This window comes from Bubalus kerabau, chromosome 16 (genome assembly GCF_029407905.1).
Source record: "Bubalus kerabau isolate K-KA32 ecotype Philippines breed swamp buffalo chromosome 16, PCC_UOA_SB_1v2, whole genome shotgun sequence".
Classification (NCBI taxonomy): domain Eukaryota; kingdom Metazoa; phylum Chordata; class Mammalia; order Artiodactyla; family Bovidae; genus Bubalus; species Bubalus kerabau.
The window spans coordinates 67,760,157-67,784,070 of record NC_073639.1 but is presented as its reverse complement, the minus strand read 5'-3'; the positions used below and the strand labels follow the sequence as shown (position 1 = coordinate 67,784,070).

The window sequence follows — 23,914 nt, the reverse complement described above, 5'->3', positions numbered from 1 at the left end:
GTCTACTTGAGTATTTGGTATTTTTTTTTATTTCACTTTTTCCACAAAAGATTAGTAAAGAATTGTAAGATGGAACGGACCTCAGGCAATTGCACACAGGTCTAGGAGGCGTTGGCAGATGGGTATTAGGGACACGTAGGTGGCGGGTTGGGTAAGAGTCATGTAGGGAGGGCTCAGAGAGCAGTTAGAGGCGAGAGCAGGGGTCTGCGGCTGCCGGTGAGAGACCCTTAATTGCCGGGCCAAGGGAGTGAGCCAAACCGTCAAGTGAGAAGAGAGCAACTCACAAGACATTTTTGTCTAGAACTGCAACATATGGCTCATTTATTCATATGGTTTTTCAAACATTTATTCGTTCACCTTCAGATACCTGCCAGGTACCTACTAAGCGCCCCTCGTGTCTGCCACAGACGCAGAGTGAGAGCCTACTACTTCCGTCCGTAGACTCGTAGTCAGGATTCCTTGGTAATTCAAACATGAGTCGTGATCAGGTGTCACAGTCAGGTCCTTAGGAACACGGAAAGTATGGAGTAGAGCGTGTTGTATCTTTCCTTTCTCAGTTGGATCTTTTCAACTTTCTACTACAGACAATTTCAAATCAATCGAAAGTGGAAAGAATAGTATGAACCTTCATGTACCATATCGGTCACCAGCTTCAACAGTTACCAACTCATGGCCACTCTTGCTTCGTCTCTACCCCCAAGCCACTCTCCCACAGATCATCTTATCTGTAAAGTTTATCGACAAGTTAGAGCCTATTTCTTAACATTGTTTTGTCCAATGTAAGGTATAGATCTCTCCTTTTTCAGTGGGGAACTGTGAGTAACTTTCCGTCTGATTTAGGATCCTCGATGACATTGAAGTTTATGAAGAACAGATTTCATTCAAACTGGAAGAGCTGGTCACCATCTCTTCTTTTCTGAACTCCTTTGTGTTTAAGATGATCTGGGATGGAATCGTAGGTAAAGTAAAGATGTCAGCCCTCTTTCACTTGACGCTACACCCGGGGAGTCCGGAGTCTAGAACAACAGTTGATTCCTAGCCTTGTCCATCAGAAGTAATTTAAAAAATGCACCTCCATTCATGTAATTAGAAGCTTTATTTCTCCAGTCTCTGTGATCCCTTAACATAGTAGTGTGGTTGTGGAAGTCTTAGCCTACCAGGAAGCCTTCAGGATTTACGTGTGTATGTAGGATCATTGTTTAGTCACCAAGTTGTGTCCAGCTCTTTGTGACCCCCATAGACTAGCCTGCCAGGCTCCTCCGTCCCAGACAAGGATACTGGAGTGGGTAGCCAGTCTCTTCTCCAGAGGATCTTCGCAAGCGAGGGATTGAACCCATGTCTGCTGCATTGCAGGCCGATTCTTTACCACTGTGCCACCATTATTCATGATTAATTTTGCCCTCAATCTCCTTTTGATTCTTTGAGTTGATCTCCATGAAGATAAAACATGCGCCTGCTCAGACTTAAGTTAGAGTGTACTTTGATTAAAAGGTCCTTTAGATGACATCCAAGTGGGAAACAGCACGCGTGATTGTGTCTGAGCAATTCCTGGATCCCCACAGTTCCCTAGAGTGTACGCATGGAGCCTCTTAATCCTCTTGGTTCCATGTCACATTCAGCTTGAGGGAGATGACGTCCTTGCTGGGACTCAAGGATGACGGAAGGAGACAGGGCTGTCCTCCCACCCACTCCAGTCCTGAGCAGCTCCCAGACCGTGGCTCTCCACATTGTTCACCCCACAGAGAACGCCAAGGGCGAGACCCTGGAGTTGTTCCAGTCCGTCCACGGGTGGCTGATGGTGCTGTACGAGCGGGACTGCCGGCGGCGCTTCGCGCCTGAGGACCACTGGCTGCGAAAGTGAGCGCCGGGTTTGTGGTGGGGGCAGGTTACAGAGGCCGGGATCCCTCCATTACACTGGTCGCCTGAGTGCTCAGCACACCATGTTTCAGGGCCAAGAGAACTTGGTCCTTCATCTTTATCCCGTCCTTTCATCTGCATATGTCCCTGCAAAGCACCTGTCAGGACAGGCCACTGCCCAGTTGCTTCTGTTTGGGCCCGTTACACTCAGCGTGATGAGAGCTCATTCATGGCTGCAGAGCCAGATCACGTTTAGCAGATACTTCATATGCAACCTGGAAAGAAATGGGTTCTTTTCAGCCAGACTAAGCAACAGGTTATGATCATTAAAGGGCGATTTTTTTCTGGCAGGATTAGTGGGATAAAAAAACCCATAGCTGGGTTTGTTAGGGGGTGGGGTGGAGGAAATCCTCTTGCAACAACTAAAAGTAAGATCATGTCTGCCTTTTTTTTTTAAATCAAGCAGATCAGCTCTCACATGATTCTACAAGTTGTGCCACTAGAGTAGAGACTGGCAGACTTTTCTGTAAAGGGCCACACAGTAGGTAATTTAGGCTTTGCACGCCAGTGTCTCTTGCCCCTACTGAACGCTGCCATCGTAGTTCAGAAGCAGCTGGAGAGAGTACATGAAGCCTGGGCATGACCATGTTCCGTGAAAGCTTGATTTATAAAAAGTGGGCAACAGGCTGGATTTGGCCCACTGGCTGTAGCTGGCCAACCCTGTCTGGAGGATGCTATTCATGCTCTTTATCCCAATCCCGTGTCTTTGCTCTGCAGGGATCTCAAGCCCAGCGTGCTCTTCCAGGAACTTGACAAGGACAGAAAGCGGGCCCAGCTGATCCTGCAGTACATCCCACACGTCATTCCTCACAAAAACGTAAGTTGCCCTCAAAGCTGGGCTCCTCCCACCACCGTAGGTCCTGACTGTTCATTTTCATCCCAGCAATGATCAGACATGAATAAAAGCAATCGTTCCGTCAACGCAGGTGCCAGTGGGTATTCACTGTGTGCCAGGCACCAAGCCAAGTGCTGGGGGATACAGTGTGAACTGGCCGTTCAGGTCTTGTGGTGTGGATGCTGCAGGAGCCCAGGGCACGGGCTCAGGAGGCGGCTCCGCGGGCAGAAGTGGACAGTGCTCACAGGCCCAGGGCAAGGGAGACTTCGGTGCCAGTCAAGGGCCAGGTGGAATCCAGAGCTAGAGCCAAGGAGGTCTGGAGGAGCTGGAGCAGGAAAAGCCTGGGGAACCAAGAGCAGCAGCTTGGATTTTGTCAACAGCCATTGGAGAGTTTTTAGCTCTGGAGGCACCTGGTCAAAGTTCTTAGGAAGCTTCCTTCTGCCCGTAGCGTGGAGGACTGGCGAGAGGCAGATGTCATGGTAGCCTGGCCTGGACTCAGGCTGGAGCCCTGGGAATAGAAAGACAAGGATGTCAAGAGATTTTGAAGGAGGCCCTGGAGAATGATGACATTCGGGGGGAAGGAGTGAAGGAATTCAGAGGATGCTCAGGCTTCTGGCTTGGGTGAGAGGGAGCTGTTCTCGGAGGTAGGGTACAGACAAGGGCGGGGCTGGGGGATTGGGGAGCAGGGGACGGGTCTTCGACTCCTCAGTGCCAGCGGACATGGGGGTCTGGAGCTAGAAGAGGACTGGGCTGGAGGTGGGCTCAACACACAGATGACATGCACAGCTCCTCACTGCATTCATGGACAAGGATGAGGTGGTCAGGGAGCCAGAGGGCCCTGAAGCCCGGGGGTGGAGAGCAGCTCCCCCTTCCCAGGAGGTGGTTTTGGCCGCTCCTTTTTCTGTCACAACCGTACTTATTTACTTCCGAGAGCTCACAGAATGATCAAGTGAAGTGTGTTAGCCTCCCCTCATGTCTAGTTCTCCATTACTACCACTAATGTTGTTGTTCTTACAGTGTTTGTATTTAACAATGCTCTTGACTTTGGGGAGATTTCCATTTTTCAAAAAAACAGCTATGGTTGGAGCTGTTATTTATACATTCTGCTGACATGATTTGAGTGTGCTCTTACAGGGTGGGGTCAAAGGTTATGTGCTCCTAAGGGAGCCTGTCAGAATCTTGAGAATGCAAGAGGCTTCTTTTTATTTATTTTTATTTTTTTTAACTTTTTATTTTCTGTTGGAATATAGCTGACTAACCATGTTGTGAGAGTTTCAGGTGGACAGCAAAGGGACTTAGCCATACCTGTCCACGTATACGTTGTCCCCAGAGGGTTCTTTTTTAAATGATGCTTGAGAAATATTACTCTGGGACTGCAGTGTGCTTGAGGACACAGAGAAGGCAGATAGAAAGGTCAGGAGCTTTTATACAGTAGGATCATTGAAAATTTTTTCTGCCGGTGAAAAAAATTCCATGAAATGTGTTTTTAAATTCACGCTATTGATTTCCTCTAGCACAGGCACGGTTATATAAAGCAGCGTCTGTAACTCGTGCTGCCATTGGGTTTTTACGGTGAATTATTGGCTGAACATGGAGAATGATTTTTGCCCAGACTATTCTTAGCCAGGCGCTGGCTGCAGCCAGACCACTCCTTTGGGACCCTTTCTCCCTTGGCATGGATTCAGCTATCTCTATAATCCCCAGGAGCGAGCAGAGGACTGTTGACTCTTCTCAAAAGACACTTCCCTCCCTCAGTGCACATCAGAGCGTCCCGTTCTGGGGGCCTCTCCCACGCTTAACTTTCGTTCATTTTGCACAGTGCATTTTCTGGGATCCTCTACTGTTGACCCCATTTCCGGTCTCACCTTTGCTCATTTCAGAGAGTTCTCCTGTTCCGAAACATGGTAACCAAGGAGAAGGAGAAACTGGGGCTTGTGGAAACCAGCTCGGCCTCCCCTCACGTCACCCACATCACCATCCGCCGGTCCCGGATGCTGGAGGTGAGGAGCTTGTCGCTGAGCGTGCTCAGCCGCAGGGTTTCTATTTCCAGTGGATGACCCCTGAACGGCTCTGACCACTGCTTGACCTGATGACTCTGAAGCCAGAGCTCTGGGAGCAGGAGACGCCCATTCGTCCTGCCAGATAGCCTGAGGACTGCTTAATTAGACATGCCCTCAGTGCTGGAGACCCCCGCACAGCGATTCCCTCCCTTTTCCCCAGGAAGTGAGAACAGCCTCACCTCTACAGCGAGGACAGACAGGCTCAGGTCTGTGCTGACTCCATTGTCCCAACAGGCACTCTGTCCCAACACCCAGCCATGAGTGTGGAAGCTGGAGTGCTGGGCGTTAAGTTACTGAGCTGTCCTGGGAAACCCGTCCATCACAGAACCGCAAGTTCTTTGTGGACATAAACTTAGGAAGTGCGCGTGAAGTGGGCCACCTTCGCCAGACCTAGCGTCCAGGGTTCCCACCACACAGCAACTTGATGTGACTTAAAAATAGGTGCCTGTCCTCGGAAGACTTGCCTCCCTATGTCAGGAAGTTGTCCTTGTATGTTTTGTTGGAACAAGACCCTGGAACGTGATCATCATGAGTGCAGGCACCTGCAGTGTCTGCGTCGCGCCTGCCGGCCGCTCCCCGGGTCGCCCATCTGTGCTGCTGCGCGTGTGGTGACTGAGCCCCGTGTGCCCGCTCCCAGGAGCGGCTCGGCCTGTTGACTTGCCCACGCTTGCCCTTTGGACTTCCACCCACTGCGCTCCGCCCACAGTTCCCCGTCAGCACGTTCTGCAGGACAGTAGTACAGTCATGGGACCCAGGTCAGCACAGGGCCACGTTGCCAGCCGCCAGCGCCCGGCATCCGCGGCCACCCTCCTCCCCACGTGTTTGCACTCCTGCCTCAGGCCTTTGCACCTTGTTTGTCCCTCCTAGAGAACTTGTTTGAGTTTTCTTACCGCTGGCAATGGACACTGACGTCTGATGGGGAGAGACAGCATGTGGTAAACAGACGATTTTGACAGTCTCAAAAGCAGGGATAAGAAATATAAGTCCCCTCAGGGGCCCTGCCAGTCACAGGGACGAGTCACGCTGGCTGACGGTGTCTCGGTGCAGGGACATTTTGTTTGCTTGCTAAACAGATAGAAATATTATCCCCTTCCCCTGCTCTTTCTTGGACCGACCCCACGAGTGCCTGGATGAGTGACAGCTGACAACCAGTCTCAGCGCTGGGGCACAGGAAAGGGTTGGCAGGTAGAGAACACGCACCCCTGAAAGAGGCCGCCTGCATGTTGCCTTGTGGAGGTTCGGGCTCCATAATGCTCTGACTTTTTAAGAGAAGACTCAAAATTTAGGGTTTTGAAGCCCACAGATCCTTGTGTTGTGAACTAGTCGGTTTTTGTAAACCATCTGGAAGGTTGGCAGTCTTCCGGGGACCTTTCTGCCCACTAAACTCAATCTGTGGGCCACCAAAGTGTTCAGCTTCTGCTTCAACTCAGGGGAGAAAAAGCCCAATAGTGTTGTAGGAACTCGATTCTCCAGGGACCTTTCTGCCCACTAAACTCAACCTGTGGGCCACCAGAGTGTTCAGCCTCTGCTTCAACTCAAGGGAGAGAAAGCCCGATCGTGTTGTGAGCACTTTCTTCTTTGGGCCTGGATGCACCTCTCCTGTCAGACTCCTCCATCCCGCCACCTGTCATGCCCACTTTGACGTGGCCAGCACGACGGGGCGTCTGGGTGGTGGAAGCTGGTGTCTCCTGAGGGTGACAGACTCCCTGCCACCCGCCTCAGATGTCCTGGGAGAGTTGCCCGCTTACCCCAGGCCTGCTCTTCTCAGCACATTCCCCAGGGGCATCAAAGAAGGGAGGTCCGTCAGGATTTTAGGCAAAGTCCATTTTCCTCTTTTAAGCTCCTTTGGGATAGATCATGTCATTAAGTTGAACCCTGGTGCTCGTATTGAACTAGGAAGGGGAAAGGGTCATTGACTCCGTTATCTCAGTTCTCAAGACTCAGTGGTTTGGGTCATTAGAACTCGGGAGCCCAGTGACCTTTGCTTGGTTTGGACACAAGAGGGCATCAGCAAGCTGATACTCAACCGCTGATCTCCTGGGCTTTTATTCTGTCCCCTTTTTTACAGTTTGTACTGAAGGTGGGGCTTGTGTAGGAGGTTTCCAGTTAATGGTCTGAAGTCCTGCAGGAAGGCCTCCCCTCACAGGGGTGAACAGGGGCCAGGGGCCAGCGTTTCAGAACTAGAAGGAGCCTCAGACACACCCTCGTCCACCTCACCCCCTCAGAGGCCAGACTGAGGCTGGAGGAGCTCAGGGACAGCGCTGGGCGTGGAAGCCGCGCTCCTGGCCCCCGCCTCACTTCCCCTCCCGCCTCACCTCCCCGCCCTTCTCACCTCCCCGCTTGCCTCACGTCCCCACCCGCCTCACCTCCCCGCTCAAGGCACAGATGGACTCTTGAGAGAGGGCAGTGGGGTGCAATAGGAGGTATGGCAGAGGAGGCAGTGAATTTCTCTCTGCAGTATTTCAGAAGGAGGCTAATGTGGGGCTGGTCCATCAAAATTGAGATTTGAGTCCAGCAAACATTCCTGGCATGCCGGCCGTGAGCTTGACCGCGTGCTAAGGGCTTTCCCGTGGACCATCTCGTCCGTCTGTGTGACACTAACACAGCTCCTCCCTCGCTCTGAGTTAGGCAGGCCTTGTTTAGTGCAGGGTGGAGAACCTGCATTTCCTGCAGGGCCTGTTAGGATTCTCTCCCCATCCCCTACTCAGCGCCAAGATCATTATCTTGCATGTAGGCAGAGTGACTTAAAAGCCCTGGCAGCTGCATGGTGACTTCCTGTTTTTCTGTTCTTTTCATCCAACTTAATGGTTTTCACATTTCACAGGCATAAAAAGTCCTTTTCAGGACCGTGCACTCAAAATTGAGTTCTTGTTCCTTCAGGGGACTTCAGAGGTAATTTTTCTTCCTTGCTCGCTCACTTTGGAGCCTACCTCCTGAGTAAGATGGGGGGCCCTCGTGACCCTGTCCTTTGGGTCAGTAGGTGAGCACAAGGGAGATGTAGTCGGCAGGAAGGGCTCCTCAGAGCAGGTCCGGCCGTACCAGCCTGTGTGCTGGGTGACAGGGAAGCAGGTGGGCCGGCGAGTGGGCAAGCAGGCGCCGTGGAGAGGCCTGTCTGGCCTCAGCAGGGCATCTGAGAGCACAGCGCTGGTGACTGAGGGCGAGGGATGTGTTGGGGGCGCCATGCATAAGAGGACAGACGTGGCAACTGATTTGTAACCTGTTCTGGGACAGTATCTGAAGACACAGGTTTGTCCCTGGTTAAGCTGTGGGGCTTCTCACGCCAGGCCAAAGGACTACCCGTGGGCCCTGTCCTGTCCCAAGCGCTGTTTTTTTATAGTCACCGCTCTGAAGTGAAAGCCTAAGCAGCTTGCCCGTCAGTGCCCACATGCCAGGAATCCATTCAATGACAGGCTCAGGCACCAGGAAGACCTCAGCAGATCAGAACCAAGAGAGAAACTGAGCGTGGTGATTAGCAGGAGAACACTGACGTCACATCCTGGGTTCTGAACAGGGATACGTGCCCGATGGCTCCGTCTCGGGTGTGGACTGCAAGCCAGAGGTGCTGAGGCCTCTCCTCCCACTGCCCCTGCCCTCCCCCAGGCCCAGGATCACCCCTGCACCCATCTCCCCACTTCCCACCAGCCCTCGGCTTTGCTTCCAAAAGAAAATCTTCCTAAGACAGAAAGCCAGCCATGTCACTCTCTGCCTAAACCCTTCTGTGGCTCCGCAGCACCCTCGGGTTCTAACCTAAACTTCTCAGCAGGACTCACAGCCTCTCCTGATCTGGGCAGAGATACCAGGAGTTGAGCGGTGAGGGACTTCTCTTATTCACCTCCCAGAATTCATCTTGTCTTTGTCTCTCCCGTCCTGATGACCGAGAGCTTGTCGTCAAGCATCTGGTCCAATTTGTCCATCTCACTCTAGGCACCCTCCCAAGGGCAGTCTCCCCTTGCCCAAGAGTGGTAAAGCCACATCCCCCAAAGTGAATTCCTCTTCTACCAGGCTCTCATCTAGAAGCAGGTGAAAACCGCTGGCTCTCCTCATGCCCCTGTGCGTCTTGACACATTTAGTAATGACGCCTGGAGGGCTGCACTCGGGGGAGACGGAGCTTTGAGGAGTGAGCCCTGAATTATGCAGGAGGCCTTGGGTTCCTAATGGACTATAATTCTACCCTCGCAGGACGGCTACGAGCAGCTCCGGCAGCTCTCACAGCACGCCATGAAGGGCGTCATCCGCGTCAAGTTTGTCAACGACCTCGGGGTGGACGAGGCCGGGATTGATCAAGACGGTGTTTTCAAGGAGTTCTTGGAAGAGATCATCAAGAGAGTGTTCGACCCAGCACTCAATCTGTTCAAGGTATTTAAAAGGCGCGAGCATGCAGCGGACGGCAGCCAGATTCAAGGTGACAGATGAAAAGTGGAGGCATTTCACCTCCCTGCCCCTCCCTGTCCTTCTGCCTTGCAGACGACCAGTGGAGACGAGAGACTCTACCCTTCGCCCACGTCCTACATCCATGAGAATTACCTACAGCTCTTTGAGTTTGTGGGCAAGATGCTGGGGAAGGCGGTGTACGAGGTAAACATCTTAAGGTCCATTGAGCTGAAATGGAAAATAAAATGTTGTAAGTACAGAGAGCTTCGTATATATGTAGAGGTGACCAGACTCACATAATGGCGATTACCTGTCAGGAAGATCAAGTCAAGGACAGGGACAGGGACCAGCACCAACCGTGTTCTTAGCCGTGAGGTGGTAGATAAGAGAGCTGGCTATCGGGTCGCTGTAGGTAGTAAATGAGCTGATATGGGTGAACACCTCCTCTGGCAGGTCAGGGCTGCCAGCGTCACTGTTACTAGGAGGGAGGGTGTCTGAGCTTTGGCTCCTCGATGTCATGGATGTGGGGTGGTGTGGACTTCCCAGCCACCCTGGGAGCCCACCTGGCTCCTGGTCCCCCTCTCCTGAGACCCCCCTCCCCCAGCCATCGGAACTGCCTCCAGGTGGTCCTGCTCCCCAGGAAGGGAGTGAAGCCACCGCTCCAGCCCATCACCGCCTGTCCTCGTGGCCTTGTCAGTGGACTCCAGCGGGGCAGGGGACCATTCCCTTCTCACCCCAGGGGCCGACCCCTGAGCCACACTCACATCCCACCCCTCACAGAGGCCAGGGAGGCCAGGACACCCTCCAGAGGCATAGCCCGCTGCAGGCCCGGCTGAGAAAGGAGGCCATGTGGGCCAAAAATGCTTTGAGTCTCGAATAATACATCATTCCCCCCTATGTAAACAGCCCCATCCATGGCCTCAGTCCCTGCTATGATGATGTCAGGGGCCCCGTCTGAGTCCAAGTCCCCTCCAGTCCTCCTCCTGCCTGAACTGGTTAGGCGGCCTTCTCTGTGCTTCCGTTTCCACGTCTGCAAAATGGTAACACATCTCAGTTGATCCCCCCCCCCCCCCTTTATTTTTTTTTTACAAAACAAGCAAGCAAAATCCCGAGGTCCCTCCTGGTCGTTTGCCGTGTTTTTTTCCTTCGAACGTGTAGCTGTGACGAGACCCAGAAGCATCTGGGCCAGCTGAAGGCACGACTTCCTGGCTTTGTAAACGTCCTCCCCCACTTCCCGGGCCGAGTCTCTGCCTCTTCCCTCTCCAGCAGCAAGGACACCCCGGGCCCAGTGAGGAGCGGCCTGCGTTCACTCACTTGCCCCTCGTGATCCTCAGGACAGGGTGTCGCGGAGTCAGCCTGCCTCTCCCCTCTCCGTCTCCCTGGTCCGCACACTCCCAGTGTCTGCAAGGGCCTCCCAACCATTCCCCACAGGAAATACAGATCCACACGTCCCTGCCGGGAGCCCTCCCAGGGCTCGGGAGAGAATCCAGGCTCCGGGAGGCTCGTGAGCACTTCCCAGTCGGGCCCTGCTGCCTCCCTGGCCTCCCCGCTCACCCCCTCCCTCACACACCCTCCTGTGGCCAGACCTGCATCCCAGCCCTGGAGCACACCTGCGGGCCTTGTACTCAGGGCCTCACGCTCAGCTACCCTTCCTCCTGGAAGCGTTCCCCCACCCTGCTTGGTTAACCCTTGAAGCTGAGGCTCTGCTGGCACGCATTTACAGATGAGCAAGCTGGTGCCCCGTGACCTGGCAGCTGGGGTTTGATGCCTGAGCTGCAGATGTGCTGATGTGCGGCTGCAGAGCCGAGGCCCTCAACCACTGTGCCATGAGGTCCCCAGGAGGCACTCGGCAGTGTTGTAAGTGCTAGGGGGCATGGTTGTCCAGAGCGAACATCTCGGCAGTGTTTAGAGGTGTCACTGGGGCCCTCAGAGCCCCCTCTGCAGCCTGAGCTGCCCCGATGAGGTCATAAGATGGGATCCCGGGCAGCAGGTGGCAGCTCCCACCTCCTTTCTGGCAGGGAATCGTGGTCGACGTGCCCTTCGCGTCCTTCTTCCTGAGCCAGCTGCTCGGGCACCACCACAGCGTCTTCTACAGCTCTGTGGATGAGCTGCCTTCTCTGGACTCGGAGTTCTACAAAAACCTCACATCCATCAAGGTCAGTGTGGAAGGCAGAATGGCCTGGCTGAGTGCCCGTAGGGACTCAGGGAAGGGACGCCCACAGGCAGGCTCCAGCTCTGCCCGGCTGTCATGGGAAGGGCGGGATCGCCTGCCATGGGGAAGTGGCCCACTCCCTAGTCGCCGCAGGCCCCTGTGTCCTGAGCACTTTCTCCCCAGACTGATGCTCACAGACTCCTTTCTCCAGGGCATGAGGGGCCCCTTCCTCTGCTTCAAGTCTCATGGCAGCCATAGTGGTAGCCGTCCAAGCAGACATCATCAGAGGAGAGTGTTAAAGCCATCAGGGATGTAGGACTCACCAGCCCCTACGTTGTCCCTTTCTCTGTTGCTTTAGCGGTACGATGGGGACATCGCTGACTTGGGCCTGACGCTTTCATATGATGAGGATGTCATGGGTCAGGTACGTGGGCTTCTCTGGCTGGGCTTTCTGCTCCCTTCCTCCTTTGGCTCCCTGAGACCTGCCCTCAGTTCAGTTCAGTCACTCAGTCGTGTCTGACTCTTTGCGACCCCACGGACTGCAGCACACCAGGCTTCCCTGATATCACCAACTCCCGGAGTTTACTCAAACTCATGTCTGTTGAGTCGGTGATGCCATCCAACCATCTCATCCTCTTGTCATCCCCTTCTCCTCCTTCCTTCAATCTTTCCCAGCATCATTCGTAACAGGTAGCCAAAGTATTGGAGTTTCAGTTTCAGCATCAGTCCTTCCAATGAATATTCAGGACTAATTTCCTTTAGTTTTGACTGTTTGGATTTCCTTTCTGTCCAAGGGACTCTCAAGAGTCTTCTTCAGCAGTACAGTTCAAAAGCATCAACTCTTCAGTGTTCAGCTTTCTTTATAGTCCAACTGTCACTTCCATACATGACTACTGGGAAAACCATCGCTTTGACTAGACGGACCTTTGTTGGCCAAGTAATGTCTCTGCTTTTTAATATGCTGTCTAGGTTGGTCATAGCTTTTCTTCTAAGGAGCAAGTGTCTTTTATTTTCATGGCTGCAGTCATTATCTGCAGTGATTTTGGAGCCCAAGAAAATAAAGTTTCTCACTGTTTCCATTGTTTCCCCCATCTATTTGCCATGAAGTGATGGGACTGGATGCCATGATCTTAGTTTTCTGAATGTTGAGTTTTAAGCCAGCTTTTTCGCTTTCCTCTTTCACTTTCATCAAGAGGCTCTTTAGTTCCTCTTCACTTTCTGCCATAAGGGTAGTTGGTGTCATCTGCATTATCTGAGGTTATTGGTATTTCTCCCGGCAATCTTGATTCCAGCTTGTGCTTCATCCAGCCTGGCATTTTGCATGATATACTCTGCAAAGAAGTTAAATAAGCATGGTGACAATATACAGCCTTTACATACTCCTTTCCCTATTTGGAACCAGTCTGTTGTTCCATGTCTGGTTCTAACTGTTGCTTCTTGACCTGCATACAGATTTTTCAGGAGGCAGGTCAGGTGGTCTGGTATTCTCATCTCTTGAAGAATTTTCCACAGTTTGTTGTGATCTGCATAGTCAGAGGCTTTTGTGTAGTCAGTAAAGCAGAAGTACATGTTTTTCTGGAACTCTCTTGCTTTTTCGATGATCCAAGGGATGTTGGCAATTTAATCTCTGGTTCCTCTGCCTTTTCTAAATCCACCTTGAACATTTGGAAGTTCTTGGTTCACATACTATTGAAGCCTGGCTTGGAGAATTTTGAGCATTACTTTGCTAGTGTGTGAGATAAGTACAATTGTGCAGTAGTTTGAGCATTCTTTGGCATTGCCTTTCTTTGGGATTGGAATGACAACTAACCTTTTCCAGTCCTGTGGCCACTGCTGAGTTTTCCAAATTTGCTGGCATATTGAGTACAGCACTTTCACAGGATCATCTTTCAGGATTTGAAACAGCTCAACTGGAATTCCATCACCTCCACTAGCTCTGTTCGTAGTGATGCTTTCTAAGGCCCACTTGACTTCGCATTCCAGGATGTCTGGCTCTAGGTGAGTGATCACACCATCATGATTATCTGGGTTGTGAAGACTTTTTTTGTATAGTTCTTCTGTGTGTTCTTGTCACCTCTTCTTAATATCTTCTACTTTTGTTAGGTCCATACCATTTCTGTCTTTATTGTGCCCATCTTTGCATGAAATGTTCCTTGGTATCTCTAATTTTCTTGAAGAGATCTCTATAGTTTTTCCCATTCTATTATTTTCCTCTATTTCTTTGCATTGATCCCTGAGGAAGGCCTTATCTCTGCTTGCTATTCTTTGGAACTCTGCATTCAAATGGGTATATCTTTTTCTCCTTTGCCTTTAGCTTTTCTTTTCTCAGCTATTTATAAGGCCTCCTCAGACAGCCATTTTGCTTTTTTGCATTTCTTTTTCTTGGGGATGGTCTTAATCCATGTCTCCTGTACAGTGTCATGAACCTCTGTCTATAGTTCATCAGGCACTCTGTCTATCAGATCTAGTCCCTTAAATCTATTTCTCACTTCTACTGTATAATCGAAAGGAATTTAATTTAGGTCATACCTGAGTAGTCTAGTGGTTTTCCCTAGTTTGTTCAATTTAAGTCTGAATTTGGCAATAAGAAGTTCATGATCTGAGCCACAGTCAGCTCTCAGTCTTGAGACCTGCCCTACTCTGGTGTTTTCCCCAGGAGACCCACAGACTGGGGCTCTGTCTGCGCGTCCTTCTCCTCTGCCTGCCCAGCCCCTCTCCCGCACTGCCAGGCAGGAGGGCACTCGCTTCCCCTTGCCATGACCCAGCCTGGACCTGCTGGTCCCCCACAGAGACCCTGCTCTACTTCCAGTGCATTTTGGGGTTATTCTCGAGGGAACAGTGACTCCCGCTTTTTGTTACCATGGTGAGGATTAGCTGTTCCAAATGAAGGATCTGGCCTGGGACGGGGCCGAAGCCACCCAACAGGAGGGACCTCTAACAGAATCCTGGCCTTGTTCCTTCTCGGCACGGAGAGCAGAGCAGGGAAAAAAAGACCCTTGAAGTTATGGTGGCAGAGGGGCTCCCCCTAGACTCGCTCTGTCTTGCTTTCCCCCACAGGGCTCCCGGCCCCTCCAGTTGGATCCCTGGACCCCTGCACGAGCCCCAGTGTGCATATGGTGCGAGGGCTGCCCTGGAGCTCGTAGTACGAGGCCAGCTTCCCAGGGCCTTAGCAGGGTCACTGCGTCTCCCTGGGCACACTTTCCTTAGCTCACAAGTGCCACTTGTCAAATGAGTCCTTGCTGGAACCAGCATCATGTCTTCATCATATTTTCTAATAGCGTCGCTGTATTCCAGGGCATGGTCAGCATGCCACCGTTTATTTACCCATCTTCTTGTGCTCTTCACTAACACGTTCCCCTCCACGACACCCCGGAGCCTTAATCCACACGGGTGAACGAGGATGAGATGAGAAGGAACCTGCCCTATTGATCAGGCAGGGCCTGCTTGTTGACATTTGAGCCCTGGCTTTCTGTGGAAATGATTGTTCCCACACATGACTCATCTTCCTCCTGTGATTATTATGGATGTCAGCGTCGCGCCTTTCGTCTTCGGGAAGTTGTATTTCCTCATTAGAAATCTCTTGAGTAATTGCTCCCCTTCCTCTCCTCCAGCTTGTTTGCCATGAACTGGTTCCTGGAGGGAAGACCATTCCTGTTACAAATGAAAATAAGTGAGTATGGCAATTAAGTTTTTAAGGTCACCACTTGAAAGGACTTCATTCTGGCTCTCCAGGCTTACTTTGATAATTTATTAAGATAGATTGAAGTAGAAAGAGGCCATAAATATCATAATGGAATTTACTGGTTACAGTTCATAGGCCGAAGTCGTATTAAATTCGATTTGCAGAATAAGAATTGACAATTTATTTTTTTGCAGTAGCATTTCTAAGGTCAGAGGCACCCAGGCAGCGGTGTTGCTAGGAATTTAATGACGGCTGTAGGTGCAGACAGATGGGTTCTGAGCCGTTTGGGTGTGCAGTCCTGAACCCAGAGGGCGCAGAGGTGGAAAGACTCCTCGAAGGAGCAGATCATTTTGGATCAAGGGTGTGTGGCCATGGTATAAAACGCTGTTCTTGAAAAGACAACAGTGATGAACTCAGATGCAGCAGACAGGTCCTCAGTCATGGGGAGACCCCAAGGCAAGGCAGCCTTGTCCCAGAAAGCAGCCTTTTATGAGTCTGTCAGCAGTGGTCCCTCAGAGCAAAGCCCCTCCAGGCATGTGTACACCCAGCCCCGTTCTCGCCTAATTGATCGCAGGGCCCGGCACAGGGAGTCGCCATTGGCCCTTCTATCAGTCTGTTACTCTCCTCCTGTCAGCAGGCTCAGCTGAGTGTCTGAACTGCTCATCTGAGCTTCGCTGTCTTCAGTGACGGGTGAGAGCTTAGCCCTGCCCGGTGAGTCACGGGGATCAGATGCGCGTCACAGCCGCTGTCCCGAGCATCACGTCCCTGTCGGGTCGGGTCGGTTAGTCCCCGCGCTCGGGTAGCTTTTATTTATTTAGACTGTCAGTACAGCGGACTGAATTATCATCACGATTGATTGATTCTCATCATGCAGTTTTGGCTCTTGGCCTCAGGGCCTTTGTGTGACGACAGCTGAGAAAGATCAGGGACCACAGGGTGGGAGGAAGATACCTGGGGGTGTCAGAGAGCAGGGTGGGTCCCGAGCCTGCCTACCATGTGCCTGCAACCATCCCTCCAGAGGGCTTCACGCAAGAGCACACGCAGAGTATCTTCTGGGATGTCTGGTGCCACAGAGGGCCCTAATAAATGAGAGCAGTGACCCCACCATCGTCACGTGTATCCCCCTCAGGAGGGCCCTGTTTTGCCAGGTGTGGCATGGGGGTGATGGTCAGAGCTGTATGTCCAGCCAGCGGAGGTGGGTTGATGCAGTCAGAGTGACGTTCCTGTCCTGCCTAGAAACCTACATGGAAGGTCATTTCACAAACTCTTCCCTGTTCTTAGCATAAAACCTCAGTAGGTTTTATGAGGACCAAGGGCATTCCGTTTTGCAGGCTTTTTAAAAGGCCTGGCATCACCAGGACCCACTTCTGCGGGGTGAGGCCTGATCTTGCACTTCCTGGGTGTTTGCCAGGAAAGTCTCGCAGGCTCCCTGCCTCTTTTTTGGTAAAAGAAAACTGTCAATCACCAGCTTCAACGAGCCCATGAAAGGAGTAGCAGTGATAGAAAAGTCATATTTAAGTGTATCACGTGCAGGCTTGCCAATGGAAGCTTTTTTTCTTAATGTTTGTTTATTTGGGTTGCTGCGTAGGCTTTTCTCTAGTTGTGGCGCCTGGGAACTACTCTGTGGTTGCAGTATGTGGACTTCTCATTGCGGCGGCTTCTCCTGTTACAGAGCGCAGGCTTCAGGCGCGCGCTGGCTTAGGAGTGGCGGCACATGGCTCAGCAGTTGTGGCGCAGCAGGGGCTTAGTTGCCCCAAGGCATGTGGGGTCCTCCCCGATCAGGGATCAAACCCACGTCTCCTGCCTTGGCCGGTGTATTCTTTACCACTGAGCCACCAGGGAAGCCCCTGGAAGCTTCTTTAAAACAGGAACATTTCCAAGGTCAGTAACTCAGATCTGTGCATCATGGGGTAAACAGATTTATCTGGACTGTACAGATTTGGAATGTTGAGAGTTGCACCTGGGCTGGGCTCACAGTCTTCCGTCTCTGAGTATATGGTTTGCTAAGAAATTGGCCGTGCTGGCAAACCTGTAGGAGCGGCTCTCCCCTGGCCTGAGGCGTTGCGTTGTGTCGTGAGCTACACCTGCCGCTAGGAACCCTTGTTGGTGCTCTGACTTCTCCCTGAGCCTAATCGTCAGCCAGCCGCATGTGTTTAAAACTTTCCGCAGCCCTGCCTTCTCATGGCCTGATCTCTCTCCAGTCTAGGAAGATTTTGACCGAAGTTTCTTTTCTTTTCTTATTTTATTTATTTGGCTCCACCAGGTCTTAGTTGTGGCACGCGGGATCTTCTGTTGCAGATATGGTATCTAGTTCCCTGACCAGGGATTGAATCCTGGCCCCTGCACTGGGAGCTTGGAGTCTTAGCCACTGGACCACCGGGGACATCCCCTAAAGTTTCAGCATGAAACAGTTTTTCTCTGGAGAACTGAATAGTATCTTAAATGGTTTATGTCCAAAAGGATGAAATGAAATAAAAGTCCCTTTGTACTGAGAAAGGCCCTCTCCTTAGCTGGAGCACGTCTCACTGTGATTCTTGACGGTGGAGTGGTACCCCCTTGTCTGACCCGCTGGCTTGGGGAGGCGCGCGGGAGGTGATGCCCTTGACACCGAGGCTGTCCCAGTGGCCGGCCGTGGGCCGTCCAGGAGAGCTGTCGTCCTCGTCGCTGTTGTCCTGGTGAAATGCCCTGGCACTCCTTGTGTTTGTGTAAGAGACGCTTCAGAGCTGACCGGACTCATCTTCCAGCCCGTCGTCAGCCTCCCGCCCTGCCCCGTTAATTTCTGTTGTTTTCCCCTGTTGGTGACAGAATTAGCTACATCCATCTGATGGCCCACTTTCGAATGCACACGCAAATCAAGAACCAGACAGCTGCCCTCATTAGCGGCTTCCGTTCCATCATCAAGCCTGAGTGGATCCGGATGTTCTCGACCCCTGAGCTACAGCGACTCATCTCTGGGGACAACGCCGAGATCGATCTGGAAGATCTGAAGTAAGGAGTGAGTGTAGGGGGCAAGAGTGAGATTCTTAGGCCTCCCAGAAAGCACGCTGCTCCTTCACCGGGCTCCTTTTGGAGGGTTCTCAGGGTCCTGCTTCCAGAGAGACTCCGCCTCCCTGATCTTGCCTTCCCTGTGAACTGCTTTGGAAGAAAAGCTCAAAACCCTTGTCTCCTTGGAGACTAAGAAGGGGAAGCAGAGTCTGAGGCTGCGGTGGGGGGGCTCTCCGAAGTCCTGGGAGACAGATTCAGGGTCTCCTGTCCGCTTCTGCTGGGGAGCACCAGGGCCTGCCACGCAACACTCTGCCCATTGGGCTTTCGGGACCAGGGGTTATGAAGGCATGAACTTCTGACATAAGAGCAGCTGGTCGTCATCCAGGCCAGGCAGAGTTCATTGTGCTGCTTGTCTGAATTCCATGCCTGCCTGTGTCTGCACGCGCCCGGCAGCGTGTGTGGCTGAGCCCTTGTCTGTGTTGTTTTCAGGAAGCACACGGTGTACTACGGAGGTTTCCATGGGAGCCACAGGGTCATCATCTGGCTCTGGGATATCCTTGCCTCTGACTTCACGCCCGATGAGAGAGCCATGTTTCTGAAGGTAGTTTATATGTTACCTCTGCGTTCATGGGGCCATCATCCCAGAAGCTAATTTTCAGGAGAATCCGTTTTTCCAGGGACTTCCCTCATGACCCAGTGGCTAAGACCCTGTCCTCCCAATGCAGGGGGCCTGGGTTCAATCCCTGGTCAGGGAACTAGATCCCACATGCCACAACTAAGATCTGCTGCAGCCAAGTAAATAAAAATTTTTAAAAATCACACCTATTGGAAAAAAAGAGAGAATCAGTTTTTCTAACAGGGCCTCTTGTAAGCATCAAACAGTCTCTGCCAACCTATAGCACGGCTCCCCCGCCTCCTAGGAAGAGGAAAGCAGGTCTCTACTAAGCACGCGCTCACGCCCCTCACTGCGGGCGAGTGTGTGTCTCTCGGTGGCCTGTCCCCATGCCTGCAGTCCCTCGTCCTGGGCTTGCACTTTTCTGTGGCTGCAGACACTGAGGAGGGGTTGGGGGCGGCCCCAGAACCTTCCTACAGGAGGGGATGTGCCTTCTTGAGACGTAACGATGGCAGAGCCCCACAGCTGCCCCTGCCCTCCGATCCTCCTCCCATCCCAGGAGGCTGACCGCAGCCTCCCTCCCTGGACCAGCCCTGGCTGGCCGCAGGCAGCGGGCCCCAGCAGCCCGAACTGGGAGGGGCACAGACTCTTCCCCTGTCTCCACATCCTTCAGATGGGTGGAGTCACGCAGTACCCGAGGCCTGGTTAGAGGGGGTCAGGTTCACAGTGGACTCAGCTTAGGGTGGAAATGCTTCTAAACCAGGTCTGTTGCTTACAGTCTTTCTGGTGGAAAACACAGGATATTAGGCTAGTAATATACCTTGTCAATAGTTTTTGTAAAAACGGTTTTTGAAGCACGACACACAAACTTTTTGGATGGTCTCAGGAATCTCACTACCATTTATAACATGGTTTAAATGGGAATCTTTGTTTTTAAGACCCAAGCACTCATCTTGCCGGGAAATCTTGACGCCAGCTCAGTGCTGTCAGTAGCAGGCCCCTGATCCCCTCGAGAAGGGAAAGTGTTGCGCTGATGTTGAACTGAAGAAAGCGAAGGGATTCTTAGGACTTCCCTGGGCAGGGTAGCACTTGGATTTCCGGGCAGGTCGATGCCTCTGTCCAGGTAGGGCTAGTCCTTCATGAAAATGACTTGGGAACTGCTGTTTGAAAGATGCCAGGAACTCCAGGGCGGAAGCAGGGACACGAGGCTGGCCCCACAGCCCCCACTGGGGGCATCCAGTACCTTGGTCCACCCTCAGCCTCGCTGGCTCCCAAGGCCAGGTATTGGTCAGCCTGTTGAGAGCTGGTCAGGGGCCAAGCTCACAGGGACAGCCCTGCCACCTGCAGGCATCATGCCAGTGTGCCTGAGCTGCCAAGCGGGCAGGCAGGTGCCGAGCGAGCGAGCTGTTGGTGGCGTGTTGCGCGTTCTGGAGCCTCAGCCCTCAGCTCAGGCCTCGCCCTGCCACGCTTAGCAGGCCCCCTGCCTCCTCCCTCTCCGGTGCTGTCCTTTGGTCGCCCCCAACGGACGGCGTCTCCCCACTCTGACCCCGGCCCTGCCTTGGGTTGCAGTTTGTGACGAGCTGTTCCCGGCCCCCACTCCTGGGATTCGCCTACCTCAAGCCTCCTTTCTCCATCCGCTGTGTCGAAGTGTCGGATGATCAGGTATACCATTGCTGGGGTAGGGCTGGGCCCACCGACCAGGCAGGGTGCTCACCGGTCGTGTCTACAGGGTGGGTCCCTTTCTCATGACTCCCTTGGGAAAGAATACCTGTGGGGTATTTCTCGTAGCTGCTTGTGCCGCCCTGGTTCCAGGTCTGAACTGCAGCGTGGGAGAGGGGTTGGGATGTGGGCTCAGGAATGGGACAAGCTCAGGCCTCAAGTCCAGCTTCTCCACCTTCCAGCTCTGCATGCCTGGGCCAGCGGCCACCTTCCTCCTCTGCAGAGGGAGAGTGGACGCCCTCGGGGTGACCGCGTTCCATGTGCCGCTGCCTGACCCACAGTGGGTGCTTGGGTGGTGGCCGTCGTTAGACGTTTCTCACCCCCATGAAAACCCAGGGGTCTCTGAGCGGTCGCTGCTCTCCAAGGTGCCCTGTCTGCACGCTGCACCCTCCTCTTAGGTGACACCAGATGACTCTCACACCCTTACTGAAGGAAGGCCACCCCGAGTTACAGTCTGTGCTGCCAAGATCAGGGAGGAAATGCTAGGCTGTTTCAGAAATGTTACCAAAACATGTGGACAGTGAGTGCTCCGGCTCTTTGAGAATTGGTTGACTGATAGTTAGCAGTTGACCAGAAGGCCCTGTTTCTCAGAGCTGCTTCATGCAGGCCCCTCTGCAGGGCACCTGAGGAGTCAGGCTCACTTCCCGGGCACCCATCTCTCCAGTTATCCTCCTCGGGGGGACCAGCCCGACCCTCTCCCAGGGCGCCCCCCGCCCCAACCCGAGGCTGTGGGCTGTGCTTGCTTGCAGGACACAGGGGACACCCTGGGCAGCGTCCTCCGGGGCTTCTTCACCATCCGCAAGCGGGAGCCGGGCGGCCGCCTGCCCACCTCCTCCACTTGCTTCAACCTGCTCAAGCTGCCCAACTACAGCAAGAAGAGCGTCCTGCGGGAGAAGCTACGCTACGCCATCAGCATGAACACGGGCTTTGAGCTCTCCTAGCCCCCACCCTGCCGACTCGAGGCTCCCAGGCAGCCTCGGCCCTTCTCTATAGCTATGAGACGCCCCTGTGGCCTCAAGAACTTGGATGCACATGAGGACACGACCCAGCGCTCTCCAGGTGACACTAACGGGAAGCAGGTGTTGGAAATAAACCTCCAGACTCGGCCATCATCAGTCCCTCTTTCCTGCTTTCCAAGGGCCTCATGCCTGGGCCTATGACGGCAGCCGGGCTTCTCTTTTTGATAGTCTGGTCTTTTTGTGAGTCTTTCTGGTCCTTAACTTCCTGAGCAAGCCGTGCATGAACAAGTCCCAGGAACCCCCAGGCTCCAGAGTGGTTTTCAGGGTGTGGGCCTGAACCCACCAAGCCAACCAGGCGGGAGATGCTTCCCTTCTGTTTCTGAAAACTCTCAGGTAAGGCCTCACCACGCCTCTATGCACCCGACAGTCTCGACCTCCAGCCCTTCCGCGGCGGGCTCTCTGCAGCCAGCCAGGCCCACCGGCTCCCAGGGCAGCAGAGGCACCTGCCAGGGAGACCATGGGGCCACCGGGGGCTGGGGGTGCTGTTCCCACCTGGGAGCCCCGTGTTCCCACAGCGGCGGCCCCCTGCCCGCTCTCCCCTCAGGGGCTCCCGAGTCCTCGGCAGCCCGCTTCCATCTTGGGCACTCACGTCGGCATCCTGAGCTTGGGAGAGAGAATCCATCAGTCCTTAAGAGCAGCTGTTTCCAGCAGGCGCTGGTTGCTTGTTGGCCACCCTTATAGTCCAGTGAGGGACACAAACCAGCTGAAGGTCCCTGTCCTGTCTGGCAGTGGCTTCACTCCATAGATGGTAGAAGTCCTCAGAAATGTGGGTCTTGCTCCCCGTCCTTCCTCAGCACCGGGAGCCCTTGACGCTGATGGGGGCTCACGAGGCCGAGGAATCGTGAGGGCACTCCAGGCTGGTGTTTGGTGTTGCGCTTCGTTTTCTTGTCCAACCCGTTGAACTCATCTGCCGTCACCTTCACCTTTGTCATGAGAACTGTGTTCCAGATCCAGGGAATCGAGGCAGAAGCCTTGTTAGTGTCTATGTAGACAGCCATGCTCCCTCACCCGCCTCACCACACTCCCTGTGTGTCCCTGCCACCCAGACTGAAGCCAGACGAGAGGTCAGGAGTGCCCGGTCCCTCAGCCCTGCGGAGCCAGTGGAGGGCACGCCATATAACTCTCCTCCAAGCAGAGAGAAAAAAAAAAAAAAAACCCTTCCAGAAAGAACCTTCGTGTTGGCGGCAAAGCAGGCAGGACCTATCTCTGTGGCCCCTGGCAGGGGGTCTCAGCCAGGTAGTGGCGTCCTGCCCAGGCCCAGGCTGGCCCTGTTAGAGCCCCAGGCTTCTAAAAACCAGAGCGCGTGTTTTCCCTGATGGGAAGACGGCAAGAAATCTAAGGACAGGCAGGAATTTGTTATTATTATTTAAGATATGTTAGTAACCTCAGATTCTGTGGACTTGCCACTGTCTAAACACTCAGTTGCTTTGAAACTCTCTTCTACACGTGTGTGTTGTGCTCTGGGCAGGTGGGTACGTTTGTGCCGGGGCCTGAAGGGCCGTCAGCTACATGAAGAGGTGTGCTGTGCGTTCCCTAGGAGTCCGCCAGGCGGGATCGCAGAGTGGTTTCTGTGCGCCAACGTCAGCACCGCCCTTTTGATGAAGAGGGGTAGTTTGTAATTCGTTTAACTTCCTGCTGGCAGAATTGCTCTAATGAAGCCCCGAATCTGTCCTTCTGTAGCTGGTGTTCACAGACATCATGATGGCTCTTAATGGCTCTAAAAAGTTGTGGGGGATGGGGTTGTTTTCATAGATAACTTATGGATTAAAACATGATCAAAGACTTTATTAAATTTGTATTTCAGCACACAGCGGCAGCTTTTTTTTTTTCCTTGGTCCATGCCTGGTGGCATGTGGGATCTTAGTTCCCCGACCAGGGATTGAACCTGCACCCCCTGCAATGGAAGCTCGAGAGTCTGAAACCACTGGACCACCAGGGAAGTCCCTCTGTTCTGTTTCTCATGTCAGGAAGGAGCGCTTTCGACCAAGCTCCCAGAGAGCTGACGATGGGGCATCTGGGGCTTAAAGAGCTCCGAGGCTCCCGTGGTGGGAAGAGGACTCAGGACAAGACGGCAGACAGCCGAGGCCACTGCCTCCCCAGGGTCAGCGCTAGTGGAAGGTTTGCCCTACAAAGCGAGTCACTTTTCAGATAAAGTTCAAGTCCCTTAGGCACACTCCATGTCCCCCATCCCGACCCATCCTTCTCACGCACTCTCCAGAGGCAGCCCCTGCCTGGATCACACGTCTTACCTGGTAACATAATACAGTGACAGGTGTCTGTTGAATCCAGATAATTCGAAAATGCTCAAACTGAGATTTTCCAGCTCCTCTGGGTGTGTTCAGCTTTCCTCCCTTACCGAAGGTTGCAGTTGCAGGCCACACCAGTCCTGTCTCATCCTGTCGCACAAGCCCAGGTTTACACTTGGCAGAAAACCCATCTAACCCTGCCCATCTTTCCAGCTCCTCCTGGGAATTCTCGCTGACTCCTCTGGCCTGGGAGCATCTGAGCATCAGGAGAGGTCTTAAAAGCCTGACAGCTGGGGCACCGCCTCCCGAGAGGAA

The 23,914-nt window shown here is 53.2% G+C and overlaps 1 protein-coding gene across 11 annotated transcripts in view; it reads left to right on the top strand.

The window, feature by feature from the left end:
* The window catches only part of UBE3B (ubiquitin protein ligase E3B), a 47,211-nt gene extending 24,048 nt beyond the window's left edge, over positions 1-23,163 (top strand). For 9 of the 11 annotated variants that reach the window (XM_055550703.1, XM_055550702.1, XM_055550699.1 and 6 more), the window contains 13 exons: positions 841-959; positions 1,743-1,857; positions 2,635-2,734; positions 4,633-4,752; positions 8,992-9,168; positions 9,277-9,387; positions 11,202-11,339; positions 11,694-11,759; positions 14,947-15,005; positions 17,823-18,005; positions 18,492-18,603; positions 20,185-20,277; positions 21,084-23,163. In XM_055550703.1, coding sequence (XP_055406678.1) covers positions 841-959; positions 1,743-1,857; positions 2,635-2,734; positions 4,633-4,752; positions 8,992-9,168; positions 9,277-9,387; positions 11,202-11,339; positions 11,694-11,759; positions 14,947-15,005; positions 17,823-18,005; positions 18,492-18,603; positions 20,185-20,277; positions 21,084-21,275 — 1,585 coding nt within the window. In that variant the 3' untranslated portion in view covers positions 21,276-23,163. Of the gene's footprint in view, positions 1-840; positions 960-1,742; positions 1,858-2,634; positions 2,735-4,632; positions 4,753-8,991; positions 9,169-9,276; positions 9,388-11,201; positions 11,340-11,693; positions 11,760-14,946; positions 15,006-17,280; positions 17,742-17,822; positions 18,013-18,491; positions 18,612-20,184; positions 20,278-21,083 lie in introns of those variants that run through there. The other 2 variants (XM_055550705.1, XM_055550706.1) reach the window with 2 other exon arrangements.
* Positions 23,164-23,914: the final 751 nt, after the last annotated feature.